The 18232-nt window shown below is 39.4% G+C and overlaps 1 protein-coding gene across 2 annotated transcripts in view; it reads right to left on the reverse strand.

Moving 5' to 3' along the window:
• Positions 1-15762, reverse strand: part of l3mbtl1 (L3MBTL histone methyl-lysine binding protein 1) — a 38935-nt gene extending 23173 nt beyond the window's left edge. The window contains exons 1-15 of one of the 2 annotated variants that reach the window (XM_079848461.1): positions 15706-15762; positions 14199-14356; positions 13750-13916; positions 11796-11922; positions 7902-8058; positions 7646-7769; positions 7489-7537; positions 6904-6986; positions 6564-6668; positions 6343-6478; positions 4937-5028; positions 4693-4844; positions 3810-3886; positions 3196-3281; positions 211-321 (exon numbers count right to left, since the gene is read on the reverse strand). In XM_079848461.1, coding sequence (XP_079704587.1) covers positions 211-321; positions 3196-3281; positions 3810-3886; positions 4693-4844; positions 4937-5028; positions 6343-6478; positions 6564-6668; positions 6904-6986; positions 7489-7537; positions 7646-7769; positions 7902-8058; positions 11796-11922; positions 13750-13916; positions 14199-14356; positions 15706-15755 — 1674 coding nt within the window. In that variant the 5' untranslated portion in view covers positions 15756-15762. Of the gene's footprint in view, positions 1-210; positions 322-3195; positions 3282-3809; positions 3887-4692; positions 4845-4936; positions 5029-6342; positions 6479-6563; positions 6669-6903; positions 6987-7488; positions 7538-7645; positions 7770-7901; positions 8059-11795; positions 11923-13749; positions 13917-14198; positions 14357-15236; positions 15655-15705 lie in introns of those variants that run through there. The other variant, XM_079848462.1, reaches the window with a different exon arrangement.
• Between the last annotated feature and the right edge of the window lie 2470 nt (positions 15763-18232).

Below are 18232 nucleotides of genomic sequence, written 5' to 3' on the forward strand. Positions count from 1 at the left end.
TGCCGCTTTGATGAGCAAAAATACTTCTTTTACAATCGCTAAAAAAATCTTACTGACCCCAAACTTCTCAACGGGACAGTGTGTTTCTACTGGGTTTTTTATGAGACATTAAATGAAAAAAAGATAATGTCCTCGAATAACTTCAGTTATTTGATTAAAGCAGCATATCTGTAAGCTGGCGTTTATCTACACAAGCAGTTTCTCACACACCTTTATTCTGTAAGTGTCCACTTCCTCCACTGTAGCCACACGGATCAGGCCCGGACACCTCTTATCCACCGCCTCCAGCTTCATCTGCAACTGGAAGCTGTGGGAAGGACGCTACGCAAACATACAAGAGGAGTCATCTTTCCAATGCAATCCTAAACCTGGCTTTATTTTGCTGAAGGAAATGGTTTAAATACAGTTATCAGTGTACTTTGTAACAGAATACGATAGTTTCAATCAGACAAATTTTTAGATTTCATCAAGTCTGACTAACCTAACAATTAAAGGGGTCATGACATAGAGTTTTTTCCTCGAGGTTCACTGTGGCGAGGGGGGGTGGTTCAGCGAGGAGAGAGAGAGTGAGTGAAACAAATTCTGAAAATCAAAATCAAATTTGTGTGACTGGAAACCCAAGTGCTTCCGTGAAAGAGTTTATTTATTTTTATTTGCGCAGAGCTCAACCTGTTGTTTGTGATTTCTTTGAATTACTTTAATAAAACGCACAAGTTTCAGTCAGCTGACCCAGTCTTCTTCCTTCCTCACACTGAAATCATTACACTGGTGCCAAAACCCGGGAGGAAGAAGATCCGCCGCCGCTATCATGCAATCCCCGTCAGGTTCGCCATTTGTGGAGGTCATTCAGTCGCTCGCGGTACTACATCAAGAACATCATCAGGCGCTGCTGGACATGAGGGACGACCAGGTCCTGCGAGCTGTTCCGGAGCTGGATGGACTGGGAGGTTCGGGCCGTGGAAACACTATCTGTCCCGGCCCGCCCACTCACGTGCCCCTCAACAAAATGGGTCCGCAGGATGACCCTGAGGCCTTCCTTGACCTCTTTGAAAGGTCCGTCGAGGCATGTGGGTGGCCTCGATTAAACTGGCCGTTGCGCCTCATTCCATTACTGTCCGGAGAGGTGCAGATAGCTAGTTCAGAACCTCCTGGTGTACGATGACCTGAGACGAGCCATCCTTCAACGGGTGAAAAATGGCCGACCCTTTGTGATGGCTCAACAGCTCCGGGACGCCTGCCTCAGATGACTGATGGCCGAGGGAAGCAACGTTGAGCAAATTATCGACAAAGTAGTGCTGGAGTAGTTTATTGCACGGCTGCCAAAGAAGACCGCGCAATGGGTCCAGTGCCATGCCCGACATTGCTGGACCAGGCCATCCCACTGGCGGAGGACCAGATGGTGGCGTGCCCCGGGTCGGCAAAACTCTACCTTCTGTCTCTCTCTCCCCCTTCCCTTCTCTCTCCCTCTCCATATAGGCCGGTTCCTGCACCAAGAACCCGAGGGCAGTTCCCATCTCGTGGTTGGCCCAAATGGAGGAGTGGGCCAGCACACGAACTGTTGGCTGGCCCGAGAGCGCTGCTGAGAGGGGCTGGATTGGGACAGCCGAGTCCAACCTCAGCTCCGGTTCCTCCGCTCTCCCCATGCCAATTCCTTGACCCGCTTCCTGCGTCTAGGGCGGCGGGGAAGTCTGGGCTGGCCTGTTGGAGTTGCAGGGACCCAGGACACTTTGTAGATCGGTGTCTGATGATGGAGGTTGGGACACTAATCCGGGTTCCGGACACCCCACAGGCTGCCCCCGATCAAGCTAGGTTGTACCAAATACCCATGAGTATTAAGGGGGGTACCCAAGCGTGGAGGTTGCAGTTAGCCCTCACCTCAGACATCCGCTAATTTTGGGGACAAACTGGCCCACTTTTAGTCAGTTTCTGAGGCATTTATGTGTGGATGTCTCTTGGAAAAAACGTTCTGGCGGGAGAAGCTGAGGCGGGACCAATGGTGACTGATCCAGAGAGAGGCTTGAGAGGACGGACCTTCACAGAGCAGAAGTGAAATTCAGTATGTGCTGGACCTGAGGACAAAACTCCACACTTTAGGGCGGCTCTCTATGGAGAATTTGTTACAGGCCCAGGACAAACAGAGTCAGCTATATGGCAGGGGAACCAGATTGCATGAATTTGCACCGGGAGATAAAGTCACCATTGGTGAACCAAAACGCCTGAAAAATGCTACAGAGTTTCATTTTCCGCCCCTTGGTCCGGACCAAATGAACCGAACTACAGATGTGAAAGCACCCTCAGTCAGCTGACCCCATCTTCTTTCTTCCTCACATGTGAATCATCACATTCACAAAAGGAGAATTAAAAAAAAAATGTCCCACTTGCGCTTGTCCATATACTGTATTGGCAGTGGATAGTGACCAGACCAGCATCAAGCTTTAAAAAAAGTGTCACAGAATGATCTTGAGCAACACATGTCGTATATTCCACATGTTCTGGAGGTATAAGATAAAACAAACCAGAAATGTAATGTATTGTTTAATGGAAATCCTGACCTTGGCCTTGGGATCTTGAGTGCCACACTGAAGCTGGGAACCCTAGTTGTTTCTGCTCCATACGTGAGAAACATTGGTTTTGGTTTGTTTCACAGATCCAAGATAAGCTGTTATTGTTATGTTAGCTATTGTAACAGGACAGTTTTGAGTGTCATTGAAGCATTATTTTGCTTCGCTTCAGCTATGATAAAAAGACATCCACTCTTGCATTGCGTGTTCGTGTTTTTTTTGGGGCGGAGCAATGACAGGGAGGGAGGGGTGTGTGTGTTTGGTCAACTATCAACAGCATTTCTCAGAAATCGCTCACTGCACCTGTAAGTGACTGAATGGCAGTGGGCGGGGCTTATGGTGCGATGATGTCGATGTCTTGCTCTGGAGGCATTTGCATTTGCAAATGCATTTGCCCGTATGACGTCACAGATCAAGCAACGTCAAAACAAGCTGTTTATGGAGCTTGACTAAATAAATCCTTTATTTATAATGAGGAAGATGTTTTAAACTATGTTTTAAAGACCTCTTACATGTCAAAAGTGCAAGGCAAACCTGATTTCTCATGTCATAACCCCTTTCATTTATTGACTGACATAGATGAAAACCAAAGATCATTTGACACTCTTTTAAAGGATTGAGAGATTTAACACACCACTCTGAATGCTTCAGCAGCGACCGCCGTTGAGCCGGTCTCCTCCAAATATCTCTCCCACGAGAACCTGTCAGGGTCAGGATAATCTGACGGGAGAAGAACACATTGCGCCAGTGTTATATAAAAAGACTTGAGTATTACAGGTTGAAAGATTGGGGTTGGTAAGATTTGTTATGTTTATGAAAGAAGTCTCTTATGCTTATCAAGGCTGCATTTATTTGATCAAACAAACAGTAAAAACATTACTATTGTGAAACAAATTGTACATCCCTAACCCTAACACTGAGACATTTATGCAGATTACATAATTTTCTGCCTTTTTGTAACAAAGTAAAGCAATTCATTTACATCTCACAATGGATCTCCGCAGAAACATTTACAATTTTCCAGAAATCTACATAAGTGGAGTCACAAAGTGTTTCTCCTTTGCCTGTAGGGGGATCCAGACTCAGTATGAATATGATGGGTGTGATGGATATGATGGGTATAATGGATATGATGGGTATGATGGGTGTGATGGGTATAATGGATATGATGGGGTTGACGGATATGATGGGTATAATGGATATGATGGGTGTGATGGGTGTGATGGGTGTGATGTCTCTATGAGTTACCCTGCGGGGGCGTCAGAGGAAGGCTTCTCTCGTGACACCAGCCAGTGGGATGAATGTACGGGCTGCGGGCATCACACCTACAACATGAGGAAACTCAAAATATTTCAACTTAATTTTGAATAACAAACCTATTAATTTCACACAGGACTATCATATCTTGGGCCCTATCATACACCCAGCACAATGCGGCACCAGGCGTGACCTAAGTGTTTTTTTCTAGTTTCAGCTTGACGCAGATATCATTTTCATGTCCTGCACCACGTTGTTGAAATAGCAAATACATTTGTGCCCATCTGTTCCCCCATGGGCTGCTGGTCTGAAAACGAGGTGTGTTCGGGCCCATTGTTGACGCGTTGCTATTTTAAGGAAACTGAAATAGACTGAGCCATTGACCAACAAAAACCTGGTCTAAAGTCAATAGCGCAGTATTTTTTTTGTTATTTAAAGAGTGCGTTAGTAATGTGCGCCTATAGGCGGGTCCACAACACACTTTGTCCCGTAGATGTTCTGCTTGTGCTTTAACCTCGAGCATGAGCAGATCCGTTTCCTCGCTAGAGAAGCGTTCAGTCTTTCCGCTTGCAAATTCCTCCATGTAAATAGCGAATCCGCCATGGCTCGAGCACAACTGGCTTTTAAAGGGAATGTGAAATGAGACTCAGATTGGTTTATTGCACGTTACGCCCAAAACACAAACAATACTCATTAGGAGAATAGGGACAACCCTTTTAGACCATGCGCCGGGTGCGCCGACCATTTTCCCCGTCGTTAAACTAGCAAAAGTGGATTCGGACATGCCATAAGTGCACTTGTGCCGTGCGCTTTAGACCATGAGCTTAGATCGGTAAAATAGGGCCCAAAGACTTGAGGAGTCGTTGTAACTCACCAGTAGTCATACGTGTCATCCCAGTTATCAAAATGAACCAGAAAACGGTTGCCCACTTTGTCTGTTACTGTTGCAACACAGATGAGAGAGGGATTCATGCGGTCGACAGCCTCCAACTTCATCCCCACCTCAAACCCACAGTCTGTCTCAGACTGCACAATGAGAAAACAAGGCCTTTGTTCAGACCATTGTTTGTTTAGTAGGGAATTGTAATACAGATTCAAACAACGGTTTTATGACTTACTTTGATTGAGCTAGAAAACAACTCTTTCGCTGCGGCTTGTGATCTGGTGATTTTTAGGTAGTTGGACCAAGAAAACTCTTCTTCTTTACATCCTGAAAGGGAAGAGTGTTGAATGGAAGTAAAGTTAAAGAACCTTTACACAAACTATAACATATGAGAATTTACAATATAATTGTATGTTAGAAGATTAGAATAATCTAGGTGGAAATAGATAGCAATTGAGATACATCATAGATCTTCTTTTTAACAGATCTTTTTTTTTTTTTTACTTCAAATGTCACAGTGATTTTACCACATTTAAAGGATTTTTAAGGGTTTTTCTTGACATGGTAAAATCATTGTAACCTGACATTATTAATACACAGAAACCTTTTAAGGCAAAAAATATAGTTTATAAGCCAACTGTAGGTGATACTGTAGAAAAGTTACTTGTGATATTAAAGGGTTAGTTCACCCAAAAATGAAAATTACCCCATGCTTTACTCACCCTCAAGCCTTCCTAGGTGTATATGACTTTCATATTTCGAATGAACACAATCGGAGATATATTAAAAAATATCCTGGCTCTTCCAAGCTTTATAATGGCAGTGAATGGAGGATGAGATTTTGAAGCCCAAAAAAGTACATCTATCCATGATAAAAGTACTCCAAAAAGCTATTGACCCTCCACAGAAGGTTTAATAAAGGCCTTCTGAAGTGAAGCCATGCATTTGTGTAAGAAAAATATCCATATTTATTACTTTATCAATTAAAATCTAGCTTCCGACAGACGGCCTACGCATTGGTTCAGGGTGAAAGAGTAACACTTGACCCGACGCAAGATGCATTGACGAACGCGGAAACAAGACACTGGTCACAAATTAGAAGTCTAAAACAAGAATGTTTTAAAGAGAAATGTCGAATGATTTCAATACAAGAGAAGAGGAGCTTGAGTTTGTTGCCCAGTCCTGTTTGTTTGAACCGCGAGAGGTGTTTAAGCTTACACTACTCCTGCACCGCGTCAGGGGTTACTCTTGTGGTGTAAGTCGACTTGCGCAGGCCGTCTGCCGGAAGCTAGTTATTTTAGTTTTCAAAGTTTTAAATATGGATATTTTTCTTACACAAACACATGGCTTCGCTTCAGAAGGCCTTTATTAACCCCCGCAGAGCTTCAAAATCTCATCCTCCATTCACTGCCATTATAACGCTTGGAAAAGCCAGGATATTATTTAATATAACTTCTGAAAGAAGATAGTCATATACACCTAGGATGGCTTGAAGGTAAGTAAACCATGGGGTAATTTTCATTTTTGGGTGAACTATCCTTTTAATACAATTAAAAACAGAATTTGGTCACTTGTGTGTGTGTGTGTGTACCTATTTGACCTATTTTTCTCACCCGAACAGATTTCAAATTTATAATTCACCTTTTGGTGTGTATAACTTGTGTCCTGTGCTCTCACACCATCCAGCTGGGTGAATATCAGGGCAGTTGGCGTTGACCCAGAAGTCATGGCAGTCGGAATAGCCATCAAAATGAAGGCGTAATCTGAAGCCACACACCTAGAAACAAGCATTTCAAGAGAGTGACTTTCTCCACATTGATTATAGTCATAACAGTCAAATGTGAAGAGCCGTCACAATGTACCTCAGCCACCGTCAGGACGAAATACATAGAGGGATGCTGGGGGTCAATGCCTTCTAACTTCATACCCTGTCGAAAGTTGTTCTTAATCATGGGAACCCTTTGGGTCTAGAGCGGTTACATGGATAAATATTAATATTGAAAAAAGAAGAAAAATCCATAAATGAACTATGAACTGTTTGTAATCTCTACTCTGTATTGAAATAAATCAAATGAATATTCTTTGCTATGATAACACATCACAGCTGCATCATAAAAATGTCATTGAAGGAAGGAGTTTTAGATTAAAATCACTAGCAAAGAGGCATTCTTCCCTTCCTGAGGTGAAATAAAGAAGTCAAACCTCCTGGAAGAGTCTGGCTGGAGCGGCCACAGCTTTCTGTTGCTCTAGGTACTGCGGCCAGGACCACAACTCCAGTTTAGCCTCTGTCGTACCCACAGACAGGTGTTACACATTCACATATGCAAAGCACACTGTTCTGATGTCATCTCATTATGTGTTCTTATGTGTATTTAAAGTATTTTTCTTTTGGGATAGACACTGATACAAACAATATCAATATGCATGCAAATCCCTGGTTTATACAAACATTTCACAAGCATAATAATTACATCACATTTTAAACATTTCTACATCTCTAATGTTGTAAGCATATGTAAAGGCAAGCTTACATTTTGGAAGCTGTCCATGCATTGGTATCGTTCATATCAGCGTCTATCACTTTACAATCGAATACCTGCAAATACTAATGAGATTGCATTGGTTAGGAACACAAAACCTGCATTTCTGCAGTTTGGGCAACATCATTGAAGCAGTGATTGACATTTGTGTGGATGCACAGTGCAAGTGTGTGAAATCTAACTTTTGATTTAATTTGTGATGATTTCATGAAGTAATACTGTGTTTTCTAGGAGTGTGATTAAGTACCTGCTTTGTTGTGTCTGCCATCAATTTTTAAAGCCTCAATTTTTTCCTCCTTTAATGACAAAAGTGCATTTCCTTGCATTAGAACTCCATATGAAATACAAGATAATGTAAAAATACACATCGAACACAGCAATTAAATTAATTGAAAGAACTGCACCATTGGTTCAGCATCAGACTCCTCCTCTGATGGGCTGTTGTATTCTCTCCTCTTTCTCTTCTTCATAGGCTTCAACATTTCATGCTCATGATAGGCCACCTGTGCTTCTTCAATTCCTGCAAGACTAAAGCATCCATACAGAATTTGCAACAAGTACAAGACTTTTCAGAATACAAGAAATCTCACACAAATAACACACACATCGATTCTACTCATGCAATATACAAATACAGTGTAAGTCTAGAAGTTCATTTACTTTTTAGAGATTGGTTCTCCATGTAGGTAAGTCTGTTTGGCCGATATCTCACTGCACTTGCTATGAACTGGATTGTCTTGAACTTCCATATGTCCTCTCTGAAGTCTGTCGGCCTCCACAAAGACAGCTGGCCTGCTATTCCCACCTGCTGAGACACCTGGAATAAAACATTACTGTTTGAGATGGTTCCATTGGAAAGACAAGATTTGACACGTTAGATTTATACTGATTACAGGCTCCTGAATTATCTTTTTCACACCTGCCAATTAAAAAATGTCAATGGTCACAAAATGATTCTGAACATGTAATTGAACTGCTGTTCTTCCAGCTCGAGTTTAACTGTAATCAAGCTTACATCCACTTTTTGCACTGTTCTGTAATCAACAAAGTTTTAAAAAAGTTAGCGAAATTTGCTGACTCCAGCCTGTTTCCATACAATTGTCCTTTTACCGATAAAAAGGTGTGCAAAGTGTAATTTTGTGTATATACTCTAGACCCAGCACTTTTAGAAAACTACAGACTGGTATCTCTTTTTCCATTCAATGCAAAAGCACTTGAGCAAGTCCTGTTCAACCAAGTCTCTGCCTTTCTCACACAGAACAACCTCCTGGACAACAACCAGACTGGCTTCAAACACGGTCACTCAACTGAGACTGCCCTGCTCTCGGCCACTGAAGCTCTGAGACTGGCAAGAGCAGCTTCCAAATCCTCAGTTCTCATCTTGCTGGATCTATCTACTGCTTTTTAGAGTTAACCACCAGATCCTCCTGTCAATCCTCAAGACGAAGGGAATAAGTCGCAACATCTAGCTACTGGGGTGCATCAGAGCTCAGTGCTGGGCCCACTTCTCTTCTCTATCTATATGTCATCACTAGGCTCTGTCATTCAGAAACATGGATTTACCTTTCACTGCTATGCTGACGACACACAACTCTACCTCTCATTCCATCCAGATGATGCTGATCCTTGCTCACATCTCAGCCTCCCTGACAGACTTGCTGGATGAAGGACCATCACCTTCAACTCAACTCAACCGTGCCAAGACAGAGCTGCTTGTGGTTTCGGCCAACCCAACACTACACCACAACTTCTCCATTCAGTTGGGTTCGTCAACCATAACTCCTTCCAGGACAGCCAGGAACCTTGGAGCTGTGATTGATGATCAACTGAACTTCACAAACCACATTGCTAGAACTGCCCGATCCTGCAGATTTGCCTATAACATTAGGAAGATTGGGCCCTTCCTATCGGAGCTACACAACTACATTGTAGCAAACCTAAGGGACCCTTTTTAGTAGCCTATCTTGGTGTCACAATGTTTTCTACAACAGTATACATCTACATATACATCTACATATACATATAACACACGGAGATACAATGTATTGGATCTCTATATCAAATATGAAAAACATTCCAGGCTACAACACATTAAAAGCATAAATGCATTTACGCCAGATGTGAAGTCAACGCAAACAGTTTCCCAGGCATACAACTGCCTTAAGGAGTTTACTTTAAACAGGTTTATCATTAGAGGGTCTTCTTTCTGGCTTTAGAAGAGGAGAATCATCAGGGCTGGACTGAGGCTAAACTTCAGCCCGCCACACATTTTCCCATTTATGTTTTGCTGGGGTAAGCCCTTTAAATTGGAATAAATAAACAAATTAATGAATAAATAAAGGACAGAAAAAAATAATAGCTATTTTTGAATATACTACAAATGTGTTTAACGATATTAATTGTTGATTAATAATATTGCAAGGCCCGCAATTATTGTATTGATTTTTTTTTTTTTTTTTTTTTTTTTTTTTTGCAGTTAAAAGTTTATTAGAACGGAACATATGCAGAGAAGAAAAAAAAAGCTTCATCCTGAAAAGTTACCATAGTTTCCACAGTTCTTGCATAGGATCAAGAACTTGCTTAGAGTTTAACTGTAAGATCATGACACAGAGCAAACCAAGCTCCTCATTACCATGGTTTTATGATTTCTATATTACGAATAACAAACTATGATATTCGTAATGAAAAACATCTTATACGCTATGAAACAACCTTTATAAAAGAAACTTGTTTGCCCTTATTTTACTCAATATTTAATGTAAGGCTAATAATAAGAACATTAACAATAAATACCACAATGTAATTTTCTACAGCTTTCGTAACTGCATGGTAATTTTTATAGTGGTGGTGCTGTGTGTACTGAAACGCTTTTAAAATTGTGTACAGTTTACCTCATGTTGCACTTGTCTCGAATTCAAACGAGTCAAGCGACTTGTGTTGTTTATCGCTTCAATAGAGTGGCGAAAGTGCCAAGCGAGTTCGTCAGTGCTGTGCCTGAGTGCTGGATGCGCACACGGTTTAACCGTTTCAACCGTTTCAAGAAGAAAGCCCTGTCTAGGCGCTGCTATATTTGTGTCAAGGCATTCCTTGGTCCAGTTGTTTGATAAGTGAGAGATTATACTGTATATGTACAGTACTGTGCAAAAGTCTTAGGCATGTTAATACCCCCCCCCCCCCCCCAAAAAAAAATAGGTTTTTAAGTCAGTTATTTATATCTTTTGCTGTAGTGTGTCAGTAGGAAATATCAGTTTACATTTCCAAACATTCTTTTTGCCATTAATTGTAATAATCCAGTGAGATTTCTGTATGCACAAGGAGTCTGACAACAGCCGGTGTGATCTGATCTCATCATCATTGAGTCCGTCTGTGATTACATGAAGAAACAGAAGAAACTGAGACAGACTAAATCCAGAAGAACTGCGGGAACGTCTCCGAGACGCTTGAAGAAACCTTCCTGCAAAGCTCCCTGAAAAACTATGCGCAAGTGTACCTCGACAAAAGCCGTTTTAAACGCAAAGGGTCGTTATACCATATATTGATTTGAATAAATTAATAGAAGTTAAATCATAAATAAATTCAATTTGTGATTTTATTTTTGAAAGCATTCTCACTTTACAGCATTTTAACACAAGTGCCAGTGCTTTTCACAGTAGCTTTGCAGGAAGGTTTCTTCAAGCGTCTCGGAGACGTTCCCGCAGTTCTTCTGGATTTAGTCTGTCTCAGTTTCTTCTGTTTCTTCATGTAATCACAGACGGACTCGATGATGGAGAGATCAGATCATACCGGCTGTTGTCAGACTCCTTGTGCATACACAAATCTCATTGGATTATTACAATTAATGGCAAAAAGAATGTTTGGAAATGTAAACTGATATTTCCTACTGACACACTACAGCAAAAGATATAAATAACTGACTTAAAACCTTTTTTTTGGGGGGGGGGGGGTATTAACATGCCTAAGACTTTTGCACAGTACTGTAGTTGCAATTAACGCTTTAAGAATATGAACAAATATTGCAGAGGATGATTTAGGATATTTTATTCTGTTGCACGATGACGGCGCGGGTTGATATTTGGTTGACCAATCAGTGGAAATGGGCATTTTGTTCCATCCCACACGTGAAAACGAATGATCAAACTGTTTTTCCATTTACTACCCCTGAACCTAAAAACGATAAAAACTAAAATCAATCCAAGCTCTTGTGAAAAAACAAATAAAGGTGCAGTTTTATAGTTTCCGCTTATTTCATGTCAAATTGAAAAACAAACTAACAAAGTGTACACTGGACCATTTTGATGTGCTGAAAAAAAAAAATCCTTGGATGGAAACTTGTGTGTCCTAATAAAGAAACTAGCCAACTGTTAAGTAGCTAAATTTTATATATTTGTCAAACCCAATTTGTATTCATTTTTGGCTCCTTGATAGTGTTAGTTATGGGGCCTGACTGACTATACTTCCATTTATAAAAATCGACAATTGACAGCCAGACTTCAAAACATCATAAAGCCATGAGCTAAAGATGTAATAATCCAGAGGCATCTAATGAATAATTACCTGATTTTTCACCCTGTTTGAGCTCCATATCAGCTGATTTTGTCTGAACTCCTCCGGTGGTCAGGTTAGCAGAGCCTATTTTCCCTTCACTGATCACTTCCAGCGAACCAGTATCACTAACACATAGCTGCAAAAAGTAGAATAGTGTTACTGTTATTCAGTAATATACAGTGCCTTCAGGAAGCATTCGACACACTAAATGATTATGTGTATATAAAGTAAAAATAATATTTTTTCCACTCTAGTGATAAAAACAAAAGACTAGCCATCACTGAAATTCTTCAACTGTTGAGAGAGTGACCTCCAGATTATTCTTTATTATTCTTCTGGATCTGTCTGCAGCTTTTGACAATTTAAATCACAAGATATACCCTCTCCACATTGGTCATCATGGGAACGGCACTCCACTGGCTTGGTACTAGGACAGACAGATCCTTCAGGGTATCTTGGAGGCGAACAGTGTCTAAATCAGTTTGGCTAACCTATGGGGTGCCTCAGGGTTCGGTGTTTGGCCCCCTCCCATTTCTCAATATACTCAAAATCACGGGGCCCTATTATCCAAGCACATGGACTCACTGTTATGGTAACAACACACCTCTGCATGCCTGGTAGGAAGAACATCATCTTCAGCTCACTCTTTTTATAATGCCATCCATTTCAGTCAAGTCAACAAAATTCATGTGCCTTGTTATCATAAACAAATGTTGGTGCTTTTCACTTTATTTAAATAATTCCTTTTGATTTAACACCACTGTATCAGGTTTCTTGTTCAGACATGATTGCTTTATGTTAAACTGACTTAAAACGGTTACTCTTTGACTTAACTTGGTGTTTTCATGTTGAAAGAACATGTTCCAATTAAGTAAACCGGATTTCCACTTCCCATCATGCTTTGTACAGGGCTGGAGAGGGAGAGTAAATGTTGAAATAAAGTGTTATTTTCTGCATGTTTAGCAAGATGAGCAAACAGGGAGACTTACTATTATTGTGGTATTTAAAAGAGTTTCTGTTATGTCAATGTTTTTTTTGGGGGGGGGGGGGGGGGGTCCATTGTGGTGAAGTGTCGAGTGTGTGTTTGGGTTGAGGACCTGCTAACAAGAATTCAAGTTGCTTTAATAAAAAAATATCAACAACAATGAGAATGCCATGGATGTAACCAGTACCATCTTCAACACCTAAAACGTGTGTAAATGAAATCTATAATTAGCTATAATTTTTCACATTTGATTTATTGTTTTAGTATCAGATTTGAATCATGTAGGAGGTAATTTCATGGGCATTTGACTTATCATTTGAAATCTGTTAGAAAAAAACTTCCATTTTAATGCATTCTTAGTCTGAAATGCTTATGTTGCAGCAGTCCTCATTTGTAAGTTGCTTTGCATAAAATCATCTGCTAAATTAATTCATGTATTTAGACATCTATTACATTTTATTCGAAATTAAAAAGTTCTGTACTCCGTAAGTGTTCACTCTAGAGTTTGATGCTGTTTCACAATTATCTTCAGCAATAAATATCTTAATTTCAAATAAATATCATTGATTTTGTCACATGTGGAGAAAATGTTGTAATAGCTCTTCGTTCTGTAACAAACATAGAGACCAGCACCCAGGTACTGTAACATCACCTCTACCATTAAGCTCATATGTGGCTGCTTTGCACTTCAGGGCTGGCTTTTGAACATGAATAACTCAAAAGCTTGTTGCCGTCAAGATCAACATGGATGGATTTCTCTCCAAGCTTAATGAAATTTTGTGTACTGGCATTACACTAAGGCTACTAGAAAGGCCCTGCAAGACCAGTTATGAGACGCCTTCACACACTGTGGTAAACCAGAAGATTCTCCAAGATGCTGATCAGCACGTCACTTCAAACCCTTGAGCACATGACCCTCAAACTGACTGAAGACAGCTTTCCGGAGTCTTAAAACAAGTAGAACAATGTCCTGCTCACCTTCAGATTGCTCCCAGGGAGGATCGCGACTCCCTCCTTCCAGCCCAGAACATGGACAATAGTCCCTCCAACCTGAGCAGGAAGTGATGCGGCCTCCAGTTCACTGCCTTTAATCGCCCTGATTGCATTTTGAGGCAGCTCCACTTTTGGCAACGAATGAGCAGAAGCTATGGGGGAAAAGAAAACTGCTCTAAAAGTAGGCCTGAAAATAGATTTTATGCTCATTGCCAGTTTCATCTACAATGTTTAACTCTTTTATTTGGAGTTCTAAACAATAGTTTAGTAAGATTTAATTCTGTCAATCAAACTGCAAGAAAATATAAACAGCTGATCAATTCTCAAGCTCAAACCCTCTACTTTGGACATGTTTTAAAAGAGAAAACATATTCAAAACAATAGTTTTAGATAGCTTTAATGTCATTAATCAATTATGTTAATGATCTAAGTACCTGGAAAAATGATAGCGGTAGTATCGTGGGGTTTGAGGCGATGCGAGGAACTGTCGGTGTGAGCGTGAGGGACGCTGCTTTCAGGAGGAGCGTCTGCGTCGTGTGGCGGGACGTCCAGCTCTGCTTTGGCACTCATAGCAAGACTCTCCTCAGTACCACTAACCAGAGAGAAATAAGGACATCATGTAGTTATTTAGCAACGGTATGCATGTAGGGTATGCAGTGTTCGGTAAGTTACTCTAAAAAAACAAAACAATCAATTATCTTCAACGGTGTAATTAGATTACTGTCTCTAAAATTGCATTACTCACTAATTACATCCTAAATCCCATATTCATCTGAAGTATATGAAACGGCTCTTTTAATTCTTTCAAATAAATAATATAAAATAGCATAAATTATTCTTGAACAGACCAAAGTATTAAAAGGGAGAAGGTTAGATTAAAAACATACATTTTAACATTAGATGTTAAATTTTGATGTTAAATCCACTATTGTTTTATATAGAATTATTATATGTCTTTACAGTATTTACAGAAGTAACTCAATTAAAACGAAGTAATTAAATTACAGAAAAATTAAGAGTAATCCATTACTTTCCTTTTTCCAAGGGAAACGTATTTAAATTACTGTTATTAATTACTTAGTCTTTCATTTTTTTTTACAAATGATATTAATAGTTATGACAGTTAAAATGCTGCTGTTTATCAGAAGTGTTAATAGGAATACGATGAGTCATTTAAAAGGATATTTCTGTCATTTCTTCACAAAAGTGAAACATGATAACAAAGATGAAGCACAAATGATGATGATGCTCTGCCAAATTGATGCACAAGACAATTAGCTGATGGTTATTATGATAGAGATGCATAATCCATAATCTGACAGTGTTGATCATGCATAATCCATAATTGTGGTGGTGATGATGATGATGAAGCATAAGTGATGGTGTTAATGCTCAACAAATAAACCGATGGTGATGATGATGAAGGGCATGATTAGGCATAATGCATAAACTGGTGGTGATGATGCTCAAACCATAAAGATATAGTGGTAGGGATGTGATGGAATAATCAATTCCCATTCAAAAAGCACAATTTCCAGCGCATCCTCTCAGCTCCCAAAATAGTCTTGACTCCAGCAGTGTAAAATGGCGCTGTGGTCAGTGAACTAAAGTAGGAGAACCACTGAACCATTCACTACTCCATCCCGATCTCGACTGAAACACTGCTTTATGAGGAGCATCCGATCCCCGTGCGTTTAGGAGGAAAAGACAGATGCGCACTGTTGAAATAGTGTTTTCATTTCATGGCAACCTCAGCTTAATTGCTAATTATAAGGGGTTATTTAGTAATCATTTTATTAAGGAAAATGCGATAAAACGCGCGTCATTATAAGTGTCCATATATGTATGCCAAGCAACATTTTTATAGTTCGATCGTGTCTTAATAGCATGACATGAATTGTGCGTAATGTGAAGGCAATAAGATAATGAATTTATTCTCACCAGTGCTGGTCTCGCTCGGGAGGAATATGATCTGCGCATGCGCGCATCATAAGCGCACAATCCTCTGATGTTTGAAAGTGTTGCATTCTACACCATTTCACACGCGATAGTGTGCAGTGTGTGTGTGTGTGTGTGTGTGTGTGTGTGTGTGTGTGACACATCTCTAGTGCTGATTCTGCTCAACACTAATCTAAAAACATCTTATTACATTTTACATACTTATTACATTAAAACTAATCTTAAAACATTTTATCTTTTTGTAAAGGATTGGTTAAAATCAAAACAAAAACCGTTTGCTTTACACAGTCAAACCAAAATATATTCAGGCGCCTTCAACATTTCTCACATTATCACAGTTTATTCTCTATAGTTTTGAAAATGGTAATAAAATATGACAAGATCAGTTGATATTTCACTGGTTTTGTCCGTCCTTCTGTTTGACTGTCTCACAGATGAATTATGTTGAATATCTGTCAGCTATTAAATTTAACTAATTAGATAATAGCAATTTAGGTCCAACTAATAGCAATTTATTACCAACTAATTCTTCATTTTGTTCAGTCTGTGTGTAAAAAGGTCGAATTAGCCATTAAAGAAAAAACACTTTAGCAAAACATTGTCAAGTCAAAGTGTCTGAATAATTTTTGGTCCCAAATTTGTATACAGTTCACTGGTAATCACTTTATGAAGAATATTTGGGTATAATATGTCACAGTTTACTTTATTTTGCTCTCCTCGCTTACATAAATGAACTATAGTGTCCTGCGACCACTAGTGTAAAAAAAATAATATTTTTTTTTATTTATTTATTTTATCTGGATCTGATGACACATTTTTGGTTCGACTGTATGCAATTAATAACATTACAAAAGACAGACTTTGCACCAATTGAGTAAATTCCTGAAATATATTTAAATATACATAAAAGTAAATAACCTTCACTGTCACTGAATTACCATATAATGGTAGATATACAATATCTTCAGACATCACGTGAATGAGAAACAAAGTTAAATCCACACAACTTGTCCTCTTAGTGGAAGTTAATTCGTGATCCGTTCTCCATCCTGATCCTGCTTTTGAACTTACCTTGAACCAGAAGAATATACTGCAGAAACTTGAGTATCCACTGAGCCTGTACTCCTTCAATGTCTTTATTATAGACTTTGCTGTCCAAATATAGATAAACATGCAAAGTAAAATCTTAATACTGAACATCATTTACATATAGTAGTGTAAAACCTGACCAAACATAACCAGGGCATTTATAAACTCACCAAAGTTCAGTGCATCTTTGCTTTGTATAAATCGCTCGTTAGATCTGTCCCATGAGATTATGTCACATAATGCTCAGGATTTATAAGGCCTTGATTTGAAGTTTACTGATATTGTTATTGGACTTGGCCTTGAAAGTATGACCACACATTTCACTCACACAAATTGTGTGTAATCAGATTTAAATGTCATTAGGGTTTGATCTGAGTAAATCTCATAAAAACTTTTTTCACCACAAATATAACACACACTATCAGTCAAAAGTTTTGGATCGGTACGATTTTTTAATGTTTTTAAAATTGCACAACGATTTTCAATATTGATAATAATGAATGTTTTTTGAGCATCGAATCAATGATTTCTGAAGGATCATGTGACACTGAAGACTGGAGTAATGATGCTGAAAATTCAGCTTTGATCACAGGAATAAATTACAGTTTAAAATATATTAAAATAGAACAGTTTTGTTTTTTGTTTTTGTATGTTTAATCAAATAAATGCAGCCTTGGTGAGCAGAAGAGACTTCTTTTAAAACATTAAACATCTTACTGATCTAAAACGTCTGACTGGTAGTGTAAGAAAACGAGTGTAGCAACATCATAAACAGCACAGGACATTAGCCAATATAAAGGGTATATGGCCAGTGCTTTTGATTTGAAGTTTACTGATATTGTTATTGGACTTGGCCTTGAAAGTATGACCACACATTTCGCTCACACAAATTGTGTGTAATCAGATTTAAATGTCATTAGGGTTTTAAATCTCATAAAAACCTTTAACCACAAATATAACATATATTAAAGGGATAGTTCACCAAAAAATGAAAACTAGCCCATGATTTACTCACGCTGAAGCCATCCTAAGGGGTAAATGACTTTCTTCTTTCAGATGAACACAATCAGTTATATTAAAAAATGTTCTGGCTCTTACAAGCTTTATAATTGCAGTGAATGGGTATATATTTTTAAGTCCATCAGAGCACATCTATCCATCCATGATAAAAGTGCTCGAAACAGCTCTGCGGGGGTTAATAAAGGCCTTCTGAAGTGAAGCGATGCGTTTGTGTAAGAAAAATATCCATATTTAAAACTTTATCGACTAAAATAACTATCTTCCGGCAGACGGCCGTACGCAAGTCGACTCACGCCACAAGAGTAACACTTGATGACGATATATGACGTAGATGTAGGAGTAGCGTAAGCTTTGACGCCTCTCACTGTTCAAACACACAGGGCTGGGCAACCGCGCTCGT

The sequence above is a fragment of the Squalius cephalus genome (genome assembly GCF_949319135.1).
Source record: "Squalius cephalus genome assembly, chromosome: 18".
Taxonomy (NCBI): Eukaryota; Metazoa; Chordata; class Actinopteri; order Cypriniformes; family Leuciscidae; genus Squalius; species Squalius cephalus.